This window comes from Agelaius tricolor, unplaced genomic scaffold (genome assembly GCF_023055355.1).
Source record: "Agelaius tricolor isolate 1412-34295 unplaced genomic scaffold, bAgeTri1.0.p SCAF_3, whole genome shotgun sequence".
Lineage (NCBI taxonomy): Eukaryota > Metazoa > Chordata > Aves > Passeriformes > Icteridae > Agelaius > Agelaius tricolor.
The window spans coordinates 63,882,733-63,899,212 of NW_027269263.1; the positions used below are offsets into that span (position 1 = coordinate 63,882,733).

The 16,480-nt window shown below is 44.4% G+C and overlaps 1 protein-coding gene across 4 annotated transcripts in view; it reads left to right on the plus strand.

Moving 5' to 3' along the window:
* Positions 1–8,792, plus strand: part of UPF2 (UPF2 regulator of nonsense mediated mRNA decay) — a 54,116-nt gene extending 45,324 nt beyond the window's left edge. For 2 of the 4 annotated variants that reach the window (XM_071424099.1, XM_071424100.1), the window contains exons 21-22: positions 955–1,075; positions 4,420–7,545. In XM_071424099.1, the coding sequence (XP_071280200.1) occupies positions 955–1,075; positions 4,420–4,471 (173 nt within the window). In that variant the 3' untranslated portion in view covers positions 4,472–7,545. Of the gene's footprint in view, positions 1–954; positions 1,080–4,419; positions 7,546–7,570 lie in introns of those variants that run through there. The other 2 variants (XM_071424101.1, XM_071424102.1) reach the window with 2 other exon arrangements.
* Positions 8,793–16,480: the final 7,688 nt, after the last annotated feature.

Genomic DNA, 16,480 nt, shown 5'->3' on the forward strand with positions numbered 1-16,480 from the left:
CATAATCTGTTTAACAGCTTATTCCACTTTTCCCCTTCATTTATCCCATCTGTCTGTTTGCTGAGTAATGTGGATCCCTGCTCAGGTGGACTGTAGGAATACTTTCCATTAGATGTATTAACAGATTGGCAGAGGTTACCTCCTATGCTGTATCTGTAATTGTATTGGCTACTTAATAACCATTAACTTTACCCAGTAAAGAAACATTTTTTATCATTAAAAAATGAAATAAAGTTTTAGAAATTAAGTTTTACCAAATGTCAAAATACTATCCTAGTTTCAAATGCCCATAAGTTGGCTGTCCAGGCCTAAACTGAATAGTGTGAGCTGCACTTCTGCACTTTTTTTTTTTATTCCCACTGATGATAAAGTGAAAAACTCCATCCGTGGGACAGCTGGTGCAATGTAGGTCAGCTGAGTCACCTTCTTCAGGTGCCTGTCTTCCCTGGAAAATGATCCAATTATGCCAAGCTTAGGCTTAAATACCTGACTGGCAGTGCCTAATTTTAGGACAGGTTTCTTGCTGAGTCTTTAATTGGCAGCAGCATTGTCCAGTTGTTACTATTCCGGGGAGGTTTAATGTGGAGGCCACTCGTGCCGCTGTGAGTCTTTGTTCCCAATCACTGACGAGGAAAGTGGTGCCTGATGTGTTTAGAAAGAAAAGGTTGCAGGTCTTTTCTCGAGCATCTGTGATGAAAACCATTGCTGGCAGTTCCTTCTGCAGGAACATCTGGAAATGCAAGTTCATATTGTGGGGTAGCTTGGGTTTATCAAAGCTGTGCATGCAGTTTGTAACTTTTGGTAATTAACTTATGGGGAATAATTTGAGCGTTAACTCTACAGCAAAGTGTAAACGGCAGTGAGATGTGCATGTGTAAATTCCTATGTAAAAATGATCCATAGAAAATGTATTGAACTTTCTTCTCTTTCCTTTTCTTCTGCCTGAAATCCCAGAAATGTTGCAGTCTCTGGCACAGCGTCCAGCTCCAGCAAATACTAATCGTGAGCGGCGGCCTCGTTACCAGCATCCGAAGGGAGCACCTAATGCAGATCTAATCTTTAAAACCGGTGGGAGGTAGGACAATCTTCCTTTAAATGTGGTCATTCTGGTTCTAGGCAAGTGATTATCTTCATAATTGAAAGAGATAATGATCTCTGTAGTGAGTGCTTGGACAGTCGTTTCCATTCTAAAGCATTGTCTTAAAATGCCAAGCAGTGTTTTGTGTTTCTAGCACAGTGTCTGTTTGGAAGCCAAAAGATTATTTTCCAGTTGTGAAATGGCCGCTAGAATGTGAGCCTCTATTTGTAGGGCAAAAGATGCATGTCTGCTTTCTCCATGAGAGGGGGAGAGGATTGGTTAATTTTTTAGTGTCTGCAGAAATTCTCATGCTCTTTCTGTGGGGTGAATTTGACAGCTGTTCCTCTGTATTTGATGCCCTCAATGGAAAGTAAATATAGTAAAGGTGGGGAAGACTGAGCAGAATTTTCAATTTATGGCTATTAATCTGTTATCTTCAAGAGCTTGCCAAAACCAGCATTAACATGAAAAGAGTCATTCCCCATTGCTTAATAGTTGTTCTGAGGCTTTAGTGTGTGTCTTTTCTCACTCAGAGAAAGCTGGCAAATAAACATTGAATTAGCCCTGCAGCACACATTTGAATGGACAGAGCTTCGATGAAATGCAGACTTGCTTTCAATCTTCTCTTTTCTTTGCAAGTTCATTTTGAAGGTGGATTGATAGGAGCAGCAGCTGGGAAGGGACAGTTTACTTCCTAATGGAGGTAAACTGCAAATAAGTTAATGTAATGTACTATTTCTGTGTTCCAGTAACATTTTCAACTTCTTCATGGTACATATTTATGATCATTTGATAATGTCCTGATGATCACTCACTCCATTGGGACCTCATACAGACACTGCTTGTACAAAAAAAAATTTAAAAAGATTGCCATTTAAAAGAAATGTTTTTTAAAAAATGAACCAGATGAAACTCAATAAAATGAGCAGTGCTTTCCATTTAGCTTTTTCATATCACTGTGACCTAATGCTGTTGCAGGAATACAAAGTGTTCAGGTACACTGAATTGCCACAATATTTGCAGGTGTTTCATTAACAGCTGCAGCATTCTGCTCTTTCAGGCATGAGCTGCATGCTGCAGTTATTCTTTAAATACAACAGCCAGACCAGTAGATGTGATATCTGTAGATTTCTTTTAAATTATTTTCTTTAGAAAACTTTTTATATTGTGATGATGTAGGGAAAATATAATTTAGGACTTGACTCAAGTAGGTCAGATGTTATCCAGCAAACAGTTGGAGCAGTGTTTGCTTATTCAAGTGCCATGCACCTGCAGGTCTGATGTAGTTTTGTATTATGGAGTTTCCTCTTAATTGTTCCTTTTAATCCATAAGCTGCTTGGAACAGAGACCAGGAAGTTTGTTTGAGCAGGTATATTTTATTTGTTGAGCAGGTATATTTTATTTGTTTGAGCAGGTATATTTTATTTTATTTTAAATGTTTGTACTGCAGTGCTCTGCCTGGCAGTCATGCATCAGTTGAGCCATCTCAGCCTGCAGTAGGGAACGAGGACTTTTCCTGAGTCCATTTATTTCTCGGAGGCCCTGGGTCCATCAATGGCTTCCCACTGGCACAGGTTGTCTGTTGCCTGCATTCTTAGAGCCTCTGATTTGTAGGATATATTGAAAATTGTCCTCTGACTTTACAGTTGCACTGCAGTCCCTGCCCAGACGCCCCTCATGCTTTGTTAAAAAGTTACCCTGTGATTTCTGAGGGTACTGGAGGGTCTCACTGAGCAGATGGGAGCTGTAAATTTTAATATCTGTGTAGAGAGGGTTTCACATTCCTGCCTGGTGGAACCAATGGGGTAACACAGATGTTGTCATTTCCATGAGGACACTGTGTTGTGTTGTTGCTGCTTCTTTGTACATGAACACAACTGAAATGTTATTTTTCTTGCAAAATAACTCAATCTTACTGGCAATAATAGTTTGCTGCTTTCTTTAAGGTATACAACTTATTACTTTAAAATCCTTGAGTTAGGGGTAATCTAAGCAAATAAATCTCCTGGCTGATTCCACTGTAATGTACAATGTGACAGGTTCTGATAGCTGGGGTAGGAATGAGGCCTTTATGGCATTTCAGGGAGTGCTGAGAGTAGGAAAATTGATTTGTTGTTTTTACCTTTGCTTTTGTGTTGTTGAACATGCCCTAAGCACTGTGTTTCAAACACCTTCTAGGAAGTTAAATCCAAATCTATGTATTGTAGCAGCTCATTTCAGAAATTAATGAAGGGAGCATTGGGTTCTTTCATGTTTTTGGCCTTGAACAACTGGATCTCCCTAAGCAATTAGCCCTCTGAATGTTTTTTAAAAAAGAGAAATCTTCTGCAGTTTTTACTTTATTTCTCCTCTGTCCATGTCCTTGTTCTGTACTAAAGTAAATGCAGTGAGATTTGCAAGCTTTGTCAGATTTATTATTATTTAGCATGTGCAAAATGCTGGATCAAAAATTGGAGTTTGTTTCTGTTTGTTTGGAATTGCCTGCTTGTATTGCCTCAGGTTTTGAGACCTGCTGGTCCTGTGAGGAAGAGATTCTTTCTGGGACTTGTACATTTAAGGCTGACTGGCCTTAAAGATAATTTACTGTGACTCCATTAAAAGTAGTGCTCCTTGATTTGCTTCAGCAGCACTGGGAAGAAAACAATTTTCTCTCTTGCCTCTGGTTCTGTAGCATTTGTGTGGTGAGAGAGGCCTTTGGCTCTCAGGCTACTAAACTGCTACCTTCAAGAAACACAAAATTTACTAAAGTAATTTTTTTTGGTGATGGGATTATCATAAAAATTGACTGGTACCATTAGGAACAGCTTCTACAAACATAAAGTAGTTTTCCTTTGTTTAAGAGGATTGAGATCCATTAAATGGCTTGGTTTTAACAGTGAAATGAAAATAACCATATTATATAAAATAATTTAAAAAACATTGATTACCAAGAAAATCAAATTTTCTCCCTGTAATTTTTCTGTTGGAAGCAGGGCCTTACCAAGGATTTTATCTTGTTAAGCCTCTCCTTATTAAAAGAAGTAGCCTCAAAATTTGTTCCTGCTTTGAAAGTATAGTATAGGGGCCTGCCTGTGTCCAGAGTTCCCCATGGGATGCAGGTACATAGTGGCAAACCAAATCATATTCAAGTTAAATGGTGATCTCAGGTCTCCTGTTTACATCTGACTCTTATTTCTCTTTAACCCATTTAATAAAGAAAAATGAAGCATGACAGTAATAACAGGATGCTGGGATTTTATTAGCTAAATATTCTCATCATAAAGAATATTGCATTAATGCTGAAAAATCAGAGTTCAGATAATAAGGAGAAATGTGAATTTAACCTGATTTCCTGTTTCAGCTGCTGGACCAACACAATTCATACATCACCTGTCATGAAGTTGATGCATTGACAATTCTGCTTTATGAAGCTTTGAATTCTCTTCTTACTGAGATGAGCCTTTCAAACCCAGCTAAGAAATTCCAAACCCCAAATTTTCAGCTGTTTCATGGGAGGGAAGCAAAGGGAGGAATATGGGAGGGGGGCTCCAAATCCTTCTGGTGGACTGCACTGGGGCTGAGCAAATAAGAATAGAATAGAAAAGCCTCAGGTGCCTGCCTGGGCAGGGTGGTGCTTGTTGAGCTCTGCAGGCAGGGTGAGAGTCTAACCCAGACAGCAAAGCTGGAGAGACACCTGATCACAGTTCATTTCAGAGAGAATAGAAGGCAAAATTGTATTTATAAGCCATGCTCAGTTAGAAAGACTCCTGTGTTTGAAAAGGTTCTTTCAATATAAATAACAACAACTACTTACCAAAAATCCCTGCAGCTCTGTGGCCCTCTGGAAACCAGCTACCAATCCCCAAAAAATGCCCAACCCACTGTGCACACTGACTTGGATTTCACTTTGTCAGAGCATTTTATTTTTGAGGGATAGATAAGAATATAAAATAACTCCCAGAAGTTAAGATTCTCTTACTTAGGGGAGTCCAGCTTGTGTGGTTTATTTGAATTTTGATGTTCACAGTATGGAATGTGATAAGTCAGATGTGATTGGTTTTTAATGGGCACCTTGGTGTTTTCTGTTTCTTGTTTGTGGCTTTGGGTGATTAGGAGAGAGAGAGAACAAAGAGCATGGAAGCTGAGATTAGTTGAGAAAAGCAAAGCAGGGAGAGAACTGGGAGAGGAGGTGTTTGGAGCTGGGAGTTTGTGAGATTTGTGCAGAAATGCAGCACTGCAGAAATGCAGAGTGTTGTGGATTGGAGGACATGAGGGATTAGGGATCAGTGTGAAATCCAGCTTCAGAGGTCTCACATGTCAAGAAATAAAGAGATTTTTGTGATCTTGTGATGTCAGCAACATGCAGAAAGGAGTTGATTATTGCTATTCTCCTGGGCACTCCTCGGTTTAAGCTGGAAAGTTGTCCTGACTGAGCTCTCCCAGCTTCACCCATGCCATGGCTTTGGGATGATTCCATAGCTGTGGTGTGATGTTTCTGTGTGTTTTCATGGCTTCCAGCTTTCTGCCCTGTCACAGCAGGCAGTGCTAATGCTCAGCAGTGGTGTCAGAAGCTGACTCTGAATTTCAGTGGCAGGAAGGGAGAGTGGAGGAGACTGCCATGGATTGATTCCTTTGACACATGGAGCTCAAGATGGTTTTAATTACATCTGTGTACTGAGTTTGGCCTTGCCAAATACGAGTTTGGATCAAGTTTACTAGGTTGGACACAAATGTGAAATACCTGGTTTGGGAGAAACTCCTCCTGCTATTTTTGGCAGCAGCACACAGGGATCTGCCCCCAGCAGATGGGCTCTGGTAGCTGCTGGTTTGGGTGAGAGTCATTTTGACCAAGCTGGAGACATGCAGCCAGTCCCAGCCTTTTTCCTTCCCTCCCCATCAGCAATAGAGTTATTTTTTAATTAATAAAATTTAATAATTTTTAAGAGGAGATGGAGAGTTGAAAGCATGATCCTGCAATTCAGTGATGTCTGCCCTCAGTTGTGACCTTCTGCAAGTGAGATGTCAGTCTACTAAATAAATAAAAATGAAAGTTTTTTTTCTACTGAAAGTACATAGCCAGTGTTCTGATGTTGGGTGTGCCACAAAGAATTGGAATATTATGTTATGTAACACTAACAGGTGGTTAAAACCAAATAATAGAAGCAGTGAGTTCTAATGATGCATCAGCTCAGGACTTCCTGGCAAAAACACACAGCATTTTTATAGAAACAAATACTAGATAGTAGAACAAAGCAATGCATGCAAATACAGGATTTGTGTGAAAGCTTCATCTGGTACAAGAGGTGCAGAAGTTGCTATGTCCAGATAACATATCAGTAACATTTTTCTTGCAAGATCTTCAGTAAAAACTAGGTTTAGATCAAATGACTGTTCAACAAACACTGGAAGATTATGCACTGATGTAAAGAAACATGAATTGTTGTGGTTACATGGTAAAAATTCTGGGTGTGTAGCCTTGGACCTTTCTTGGAATTGTAAATGTTGAAGTTTTATTTTGATGTCTGTTATTAATTTTAATTTGCAACCTAAAATCAGCTAAAAAGGAGCCCAGATGGAATAACTGCGTTGTGCTGAAGTGAGTGACACTGGGGTGGCCTTACTGCTGCATTGCCCTGGTCTTGTTGAATCCCCTGCCTACAAACTGGTGTCATTCTTCAATGTCATTCTTGTATTTGTATGTTCTTAAGAAAATGAAATGTGACTTTTGGTCACGTTTTGGGATGTGTTTCATGGGCAAGAGATGGTGGAAGATTTAAATGCACCAATTGACTCTAAGAAAGGTTCTAACCAATTATTTGCCTCTAGAAAGCCCTTTGTAACATTTCTGCAGAACTTCTAAGCATTAAGAAACTGCATAGAAAGATGAAAACTATTTACAATAACTTGTTTTTTCAGCAAATTCACAGCTGTGCTTCAGTAGTTCAACATCTCATCTGCGATGATAAGGTGCATGTGAGAAACAGCTCCTCACTTGTCATAGTTCAGGAAGGTTTAATAAACCTTATCAAAAATACAACAGAAGACTGAAGAGAGAAAAAAGGGAGCAAAAGATTTTCCTTGCCATGTGCTCAACCCCCTCACAATGGAGGTTTTCCATTTTTAACCCTTTAACCCCTCCCAAAGTTCTGTCCTTCTTCGCTGTCCAGGGGTGGAGATCTCTTCCTCAAACCCTGATTGGAGGTCAGGTGTCACCACAGTGACAAGCCAGGTGACCCTTGGTAACCATGTGAGGGGGCACAACATAACTATAAATCTATAAAACTTTGCTTAACCTGTGTCCATGGTATTTGTCTATTAATTGTGAGAGTCAATCATTGCATTACTCATCTATCACATGCAGATTATTCCCCTGCTTTTGTCTGGTGAAATGGTTATGCAGAAAAGAGCAATATGTGACTTTGAGGGTAAAAAAAGTATCAGAATGAGTGGCAGCTGCTCTTGGGGCCCCTCAGATCAGGCTGATGTGATTCCTCTCTGTGCTCTTCCCTCAGGAGACGCTGATCCAGCCGCCAGTGTCATTTCATTAGGTCCTGTATCTCTGGTGTTGTGGAGTCCTCCAGCGATTAAACGAGAGCAGTGGACACATCTCAGCATGTCAGCCTAGAGCGTTCAGAACCGAAACCTGGGACAGGCTGGGGCCGTGGGGCACGAAGAGCAGCCTCCCCTCTCCCCCCCCACCCCCCCAAAAAAAGCTTTTTGTTATGGGAACCGCCTTGAGGGTTAATTCTTCTCCCAGGAGCAGAAGCAAACGAGCGAGATGGGGAACTTGACCTGCGAGCAGCTCGGCGAGAGCCGGGAGCAGCTGGGAGTTCAGCCGCTGGCACTGGACGGGGAAAGGCCTTGGGCAGCTCAGCCTGCAGGGAAATAAAGCTCTGAACTCGCCACAAGTTACGTTGTCTCCGACTCGAGCGCTTGGTGTTGGAAGGATGTTCTTGGGGGGCTGCAAATCTGCGCTAGAAACGCATAGAGCAAACAGCAAAATGCAGAAGAAAACCCTGCCGAGTAGGATCACTTCTCAAACACTCCTCAGCCAGAATGTTCTTGGTTAAGGAAGAGCCTTTTGCTGCCAGATGTGCCAGAAAGGGGGTGGGGAGGGGTGAAAAACTGAAGAGCCAAGGAGGTAAAAATGTCTGTTAAGGTTTAAAATAGCAAGTGAAGTTGATGAACACGGGGTGTTGACTCGTACTGCTTGGAACAGCCTGACACCAGCCTAAGGACAGGGATATAGTTGAGCCCATTGTATGTATCATTGAAAACCAAAACGTGCCAGTCAGCATAACAGGAGGATGTCAAGGAGTGGATCCAAATATTTTGTTGATCTTCATGGGTTGATAAGCCTCTGTGTCTATTGAAACAAACAAAAAGTTAAAAAAAAAAAAAAGATTTAAGTCTGGAAACAAGTAGAATTTTTATTTTTTTCTAAGTAGAAATGAGGTTTCTTGGTCTGTTTCTGACAATCTGTTATTTATTAGCATAGGGTTTTGTTTGCTTTCAGGTAGAGGTAGTTCATTGAGTTCAAGAGCCCATCTGTATGTTACTACTAATTCTTTTTTCTAGCTCTTTTAAAATCCTTTTTACCACTGGTTTTGGTTTCTGCATGTAGGAAGAGAGACTTGTAAAATTGTAACATTTCATACAGAAATGCCGCCCGATCTTCACCAGCTTCAGAAATCTGACCTTTGCCAATGCTGCAATAAAGTGTTGTAATTTAGAGTCAGTGTCTGCCTCTTGACATCCACTTTGTTCTTTGGAAATGATGTTTTGAAGGGTTTGTGGTCTGTTGTGGGCTGTAGTTTGGACAGGAATTCCAGGTCTCTGATTCAAGTCTTATGTGATTTTTTCATGTAGTTTTCTTTCCACATGAAATTCATGGGTATGTTCATTAATTAGGTTTGGAACTCTGAGCTCCTGCAGGAACATCTCCTAGCCCAGTATGACCATATCCCCTGGTCAGTTTCCACTTCCTCAAACAACAATGCCTACCACTTCCTAACACCAAATGAAGCATCTAATTGTGGTTCAGACTAGGGTCAGCTTCCTTTTCTCAACATGTTGCTTAGTTTCAAAAGCATTTAATTTATCCAGATTGAGTAACTGCATAAAAATAAACACGGTTTTATATGTGTCAGTCCAATGCCTTGGATGGCATTGGGATCAATGGAAATGTCTTTATAAAATTATTTACTAAAGGTAGTTTAGGGTCAGCTGGTGATTTTCCTGACTGCAGACTGAAATTGAAAAACAGTTCAGTGAAACCTTTTGAAGTTTAATTTTAAAATTAATTATTCTAATGTTGTGCCAAATAAGAATCTTAAAGACCATTGTGAGTGAAATAATCAGGGTTGAATGTACAGGGCCAAACCTTTTAGGAGGGCCTGTTGCAGTAGGACAAGGAGTGATGGTTGTAAACTAAAAGAGGGTTGACCTAAATTAGATACAAGGAAGAAAATTTTTACAGTGAGAGTGATGAGACACTGGCACAGATTTCCCAGAGAGGTGGTGGATCCATCCCTGGAAACAGGCAAGATTTCAACCTGATGTATTTGAAGCTCTCCCTGCTCATGAGCTGGGTGACTTTTAGAAGTCCCTTCCCTTCCAACCCAAACCATTCCATGATACACAGAAAAAAAACCCCTTTGCATCCCCTTTATTCTCACCTTTCCTTGTGCTGAGCCCACATCTCATGCTGTGGCTGGGTGCTGGTGCCACCTGATCCTCGTGCAGTTCTTCCTGCAGGGATTGCATGGCTCCCTCTTGTATCCTCAGAAAACTTTGCCTTCCTTTGGAGGGTGTTTGATTAAAATTGTTGGCTAAGCAGCCTGGGATTGATACAGAATGGGGAGTTTTGTTTTGCCTCTGTTTTGATCAGTGTCTGTCACCTAGGAATATTGCTGCTTTACCCAGATTACAAGATGTTTATTTGAATTAATGAAATGATGTTTGATGTCATTGCTTCTCTTTCCCTGCAGTGCAGTGACCCACAGGTCTATCAGGTCACTGGGGAAGCCATCCCCAATGCAGACAGTGGCACTGTTGGATGTTCCCTGGGAGCCTTTCTCACAGGATGCTGGTTGAAGGTGCCCTTGCAAAGAGCATTTCTGCAGCAGTGCTCCTGACCCTGCAAGTAAGGAGTTAAGTCTGGGAGAACATATGTAGATGAAGGAGAAACTGTCTCATGGCTTTGATTACGTAAAGATTTCTGTTATCTTATCATTCTGTGGAAGAATTTGGGTGAAAGTCAGGCCCTGGCATTGGAGTTGTCTTCACTGATGTGAGGCTCCTTGAGCTGACAGACAAAGTGTGCTGTGCAAAGGTTTGTACAAAGTGTGCTTTTGTTTGTGTAGGTCTGTACTCAACAGTTGTGCCTCAGTTTTTGATGGTAACTTCTCTTCCCACATCTCCCAAGCCTCCAAAGCTCAAGGCAGGGACTTGGGGGAGTGAAATCCTTCCTGTCACAGGGGACAGGTTTGTGACCACCTGAGGAACCTGAATGTGTCTGAGTCCACGGGACCTGCAGGGTCTGAGGCCATCCCAGGCTCCTGTGAGGGGGCTCTGAGCAGCCTGGCCTGGTGGAAGGGGTCCCTGCCCATGGCAGGGGGTGGAACTGGATGAGCTTTAAGGTCCCTTCCAAGCCAAACCATTCCATGATTTATGGTGCATCACTTGGAAGCCTGTTGGAGCAGAGGTGCTGTGTTGGTCCTTGCTCTAGGATGGAGCCAGGATGTCTGGGAAGCCCTGAAATTGGAATTTGACCCAGGAATGCCAGTACTCACAGGCAGCACCTTGAACTCCAGTTGATGGTAGGGGGTATCTTTCTCTACCCACAATGATGTAATGAGTTTCAAAAGCTATAAATCTTTTTTCATGAATTGCTGAGTTTGCAGACTTGCTGTAATCTCAACTTCCCAGGCCTTCAGCATAGAAAGCTCTTGGGCTGTTTCTGTTATGGAGATACAAATATAAAGCACATCCATGCACATGGGCTGCAGCACACACAATTTTATGTAAATTCAGCTTAGAAAACCACCTCTGTTGTGGAGTCTGCCTGCTTTCCTCAAGCTCTCAGCATTTTTCCTGTGGCTGTTCCAGCAGGGCAGCAGGATGGGCTGTGAGGAGCTCAGGCTGAGTGGATGTTTTCAAAATCAATCCATCCATAATGATGCCACGAGCCAGCTGTTGCCCCCTGATAAATACATCCATTTGTTCCCCATTTTGTCCTTTCTTTGAACTTCATCACTGATTTGCTCCACACTGAGGTTTTCCTCAGCCATGCACTCTTGTGTCCTGTGGAAAGTGCCCCTCTGAGGTGACACTTTGCTGTCTCTTCTCAGAGGTCCACTATAAATAGGGTTTTTTCCAGCTACTCCTAAGGAAATCCCAGTCTACTGGGAACAGGAAACTATTTGAGCAGGAATCAAACACATGAGCAAATGTCAAAATATTTACTTGCATTGTTTGAACTATAAACTTTGCTTTTAAGTTATTATTGTTGGGGTGTGATTGTGCCCTTAAAACACTTTGTGTTTATGATCCCTGTTAGAAGAGCAAACAGTGTTCTGCAAAAAGCCTCTCTCCCTCCCTCCTTCCTTCCCTCCATTACCTGGATCCAGGCAAATAAAAAAATGATTGGGACACTTAAAAAGGAGGAAGACATTTAGCTATTGCTAATGTTTATTTGTTCCTTGACATTTACCTGCAGGAAGAAAGTTTCTGTTGTGCAGGGGATAAAGGGGGGTGACGTTTGCTGCTGAGAATGAGTCACTCAACAGCCCAAGAGCTTGAAAACTTTGCTGTATTTACCCCTTAACTGTTTTGGGAGGTGGTTTTTTTTTTCCATTTTTAAATTATTTACACTGTATATATTATATACATATGCACACACATCTATCTGTTCATGGTTAACTAAAAATCAGAAGCTCTCCTGGGAAGCAAGACTTGAATGTGTCAGTGAGGCTTGGAGAACCCACCTGGAGGGAGCTCTGGGCTCGCTGCTGTATCAACCCCAAATTGAATTGCTGGGAGTTGCCTCCCTGGGGTGATGGAAGTGAAGATAACCAAGTCATGAGAGGGAGCTCAGAGGCAGCTTTGGCTGTGCTTGTCTCTGCTCTGAGCAGCTTTTCCAGTGGTGGTGGGAGCTTGGCTTCCTCCTTGGGCTCAGGGCAGGAAGAGCCTTTTCCTGGAGGAAGACACAGCTTCAGTCCACTCCTTTCCAGGAATCCAGCTGAGCTGTTCCCAGCAGACACCATTGCTCACCCCTCCTGGGGCAGATCTTCTTTTCCAGTAGGAAGATGGACACAGCAGCAGGACTCTCACAGTCTAACCCTCCCTTTCCTACTGAAATTCCTGAGAGGGGTAAATAAACCAAGTTTATTTTTCAGGTTGGACCCAAATCCCACACCCATGAAAACCAGGAGTTTATTACTGGCTGTGAGTCTTAGCTAATACAAAATCAGAGCAGATTTTGGTCCTCACTGTTGCTGCAGGGTGACAAGCTGCAGGGAAAAGTTGGCACTGAGCTGAGGGTTTTGTTACAGGATGCACCAGGAATTGCACACAGTGCCCATTTCCTGGGCTCGAGCTCACTGGCAAACTCATGCCATAAATAAAAATTAAACCTGACCAGGCAAACTAAAATCCATTTAGGAGGCAGGAAATGTTCCACAGTAATGAAGTTTGTGTCGTGAAGCCTGAAGACCCTGTGGATCCTCTGCTCTTGTGCAGGGCTGGATATTGGAAATAGAAATGTGCTGACAACTGTTTCCTAATAGATCTTTAAGTATGAAGAAATAGTCTCCCCTCCTGCCACACCAGCTTGTAGGGATGCTGTTTTCCTTCTGGTGTCATTCCAGCCTCTGAGCATCAGTACAATGGTGACTTATCTCCATTAATCAGAGTATGAACAACTCCTGGCACATGTGAGTCTGAGCTTCCAGGCTGCTGGATTTTCTCCTGGGCTGCCAAGGGAATGCTACCTGCCAAAGGGGCAGGTGTGGTGGTGGGAGAGGAAGGGTGATTCAGGATTACTCCATAAGCCTGGAAACCTGAAGGTCAGGCTGATCTCTGCTCTTTTTCCTTGGCTTTACCTCATTGCCCTTGTTTCCCAGCTGGGAAATGCAGCCCTTGCCCTTCCTTGTGGGAATGGATAAGCATGCAAAGAACAGATAAAAAACTTACACCATATTCTGGTGCTGGCAATAACAGAATCTCAGGCACTTAAGAGCTTCCTTTGAAATGATGGGAAAAAACCCATCATGAACATTTGAGGGTGAAGTTGACCTCCCCAGCCCTGTGAGGAAATGAGCAATCCTGTCCTGACAGAGAGCTCTGAGGCTGAATCAGGCAGGGAAGGGACTTGCACGGCAGCCCCAGCCAGCAGTGAGGGGGGGACTGTGACAGCTGCACGAGTTGGGCTGTGCCCAGCAAGGGCTGGGGCTCCAGGCTCTGGGAGGATGCTCAGGGATGCTGCCACAGCTCCACTGAGCTCCTGAATCCCTCCTGGGCTGAACAAGGACATGATGGGACCTCCAAGGGTCTGTGTGGGGACACTGGGGGAGCAGGGACCTGGTTCTGGGCATCACCTCAGAAAGAGAAACGTGATCAGCAGTCACCACTGAAGCAGCCATGCCCCAGCCCTGGCTGGTGTCTGCGTGAAGCTTCCCTTGGCTGCCCCAGCCCTGGGCCCAGATGCTTTTCCAGTAACTCCTGTGATCTTCCATTTGCAAAGCAGGAAGGGAGAGGAAGGAAGGATGTCCTGTCCTGCTGGAGTCACTGTTCAGTGTGAGGAAAGGCACTGCTGAGCTGCACTTCCCAGCCCACCTGCTCCAGGTGCCTCTGAGCTCCACAGGGGCTGACAGCAAATAAAGCAGGAGGACTCTGCAATAGATAAGGTGAGAGAACCCTCTCCTTGTTCCCAGTACAGGTTCCATGCTCTGGAACAGGGCAGGGGCTGGGTGAGGTTGGAGTGGGACAGGGTGACACTGCTGTGGGATCTCTGACAGACCTGGGGCAGCAGCTCAGCAGAGGCCCTGGCTGGCTGTAGCACAGGATTTTATGTATTTATTTTCTTTTAAATTCAAGCCTTCAACATAGTTTTTATTGTTGTTGCTGTTGTTTTTTGGTGGTTTTTTTTTTTTTTAATGATGGGAAAAAGCCCCCCAAACCCCAAAGAACATTGCCCTTCAGGTGAGGATACTGTAGCAGCTGCATTTCCTTATGATTCAGAGACACCTCTGAGAAGAAAATAATGGTCCTGGGTAAGAGTGCCTCAGCAGCTTTGGGAACCACTCAGAATTAGTTTGTGGTTCCTGGGGCTGTGTGAAACATTCATTAAAGCTCAGGGGCAGGTGCAAAGACCCATGAACAAAGGAGAAAATGAAGCTGAGTCGCTCCTTCAAGCCTGCCAGCTGGTTTATCTACCACTCCTTGTGCCTGCTCAGTTTAATCCCAAACTTACTGAAGCCTCTCCTGGTGTTCTTTTTTTGGCCAGTTGGAAGCAGCAGCAGGTAATTATGGCCCAGTGGAAAATAATCTTTCCTGGCAATTCCCTTGAGGTAAGAACACATCTGAACATTTGGTGATGTAGTCAGGGATGCACCGAGCACTTTTCAGGGAAGGCATTTCCTCATCTGGGAGGAGTCACCTAACATGGGAAGAGAAGCCCTGTTCTGGGGAAGAAAAAAGACCAAATAAAAACAAAACACACAAGACAAGGGTGTGTTCCCTTGGAAGGTTTGGCTCCATCCAGTCTAAGGACCCTCCTTACTACAGAGGAAAAGATATTTATAGTTTGGAAATCAGCACTGGGATGAAGACTTGTCTGCCTTTGCCTCTATGGGCTGCAGGAATTAGCTGAAAGCAAGAGCAGGTGGAGGAGGGCTGATGAATTGAAGGCCTCCTCTCATTGAAAAGGGTGTCAGAGTCTCTTGGGAAGCAACACTGGAAGGCCAAGGAGTTTGGGAAGGCTACATGTGCTTCTAAGGAGGAAATTTTAAAGGCACAGGAGCAGATCCCACATGCTGAAAAAAGTGCCAGCAAGGAAGGAGAAGAGCCTGGCTGAACAGGGAGCTTTGGCTGGAGCTCAGGGGGAAAAGCAGAGCATGACCTTTGGAAGAAGGGGCAGGTACCTCAGAAGGAATCCAAGGGTACCAGGCTTATGCAGGGCTAAAGCTTAACTGGAATTTAATCTGGCTACTGCTGTAAAAGCCAAAAAAGAAGTTTCTATAAATATATCAGCAACAACAGGATGGATGAGAAGGATGCAGGAGGAAGCACAGTGACAAAGGATGAGGAGAAGGCTGAGGCACTTCCTGCCCTCTTTGCCTCAGTGTAAATGGCAAGGCCAGTTGTTCTCTGGGTACACAGCTCCTGAGACAGGGCTGGGGAGCAGAAAGAAAGCCTCATAACCCAAGGGGAAATGGTCAGCAAGCTGCTACAGCCCTTGGATACACAGCAGTCCATGGGGCAGGTGGGATCCACCAGCCCCTGCTGTTGTGGGAGCCAGTGAAGTGCTCCCCAAGCCCCCTTCCATCATCCTCTACAGCACCAGTCCTGGCAAGGGCAGGACTGTAAACTGGCAAATGTGACAGCCCTCCACAAGGAGAGCTGGAAGCAAAATCCATGGAAGTAAGGCTGGTCAGTGCCTGTCCCTCAGTGCCAGGGAAGGTCACAGAGCACATCAGCCCCAGTGCCACATGCAGCACATCCACAGGATCAGGCCCAGCCAGCAGGGCCTTGTGAAGGGCAGGAGCTGCCTGACCAACCTGATCCCCTTCTGTGGCTCACCTGGGGATGAGGGCAAGGCTGTGGACATGGCTCCCTGCACTCCAGCAAAGCCTTTGCCACCATTTGCACTCTGCTGGAAAAGCTGCCAGCCCAGGGCTTGGGCTCTTGTGGCTGGGTTAATCCTGGCTGGGCAGGGCTCAGGGAGGGGTGGGGAATGCTGCTGCACCCAGCTGGCATCTGGTCACTGTGCTGTCCCCAGGGCTCAGTGCTGGGGCCAGCCCTGCTTAACATCATTACTGATGAACTGCACAGGGGGATCAAGGAGCCTGCTGGGGCCATGGAGTCGGAGTGTTCTTCAGCAGGAGGGCAGGAAGGCTCTGCACAGGGAATGGGACAGGCTGGATCCATAGGGGAATGAGGTTCAACACCACCAAGTGCCAGGTCCTGCCCTTGGATCCCTCCAGGCTGGGGGATGAGTGGCTGGGAAAGTGGCCAGAGGAAAGGGAGCTGGGGGTGCCTGGGGTGGGCCCTGAGCAGTCCCAGCACTGCCTCTCTGCTCCAAGGCCCTCCCTTTGTAGCTGCTCCAGAACAATCCCACTGGAGCAGGGGCTGCTGTGCCTCAGCTGTGCTGCCCTGGCTCCCTCTCTGCAAGGACAGGAGCAGCCAGCTAAGGGAGGGTT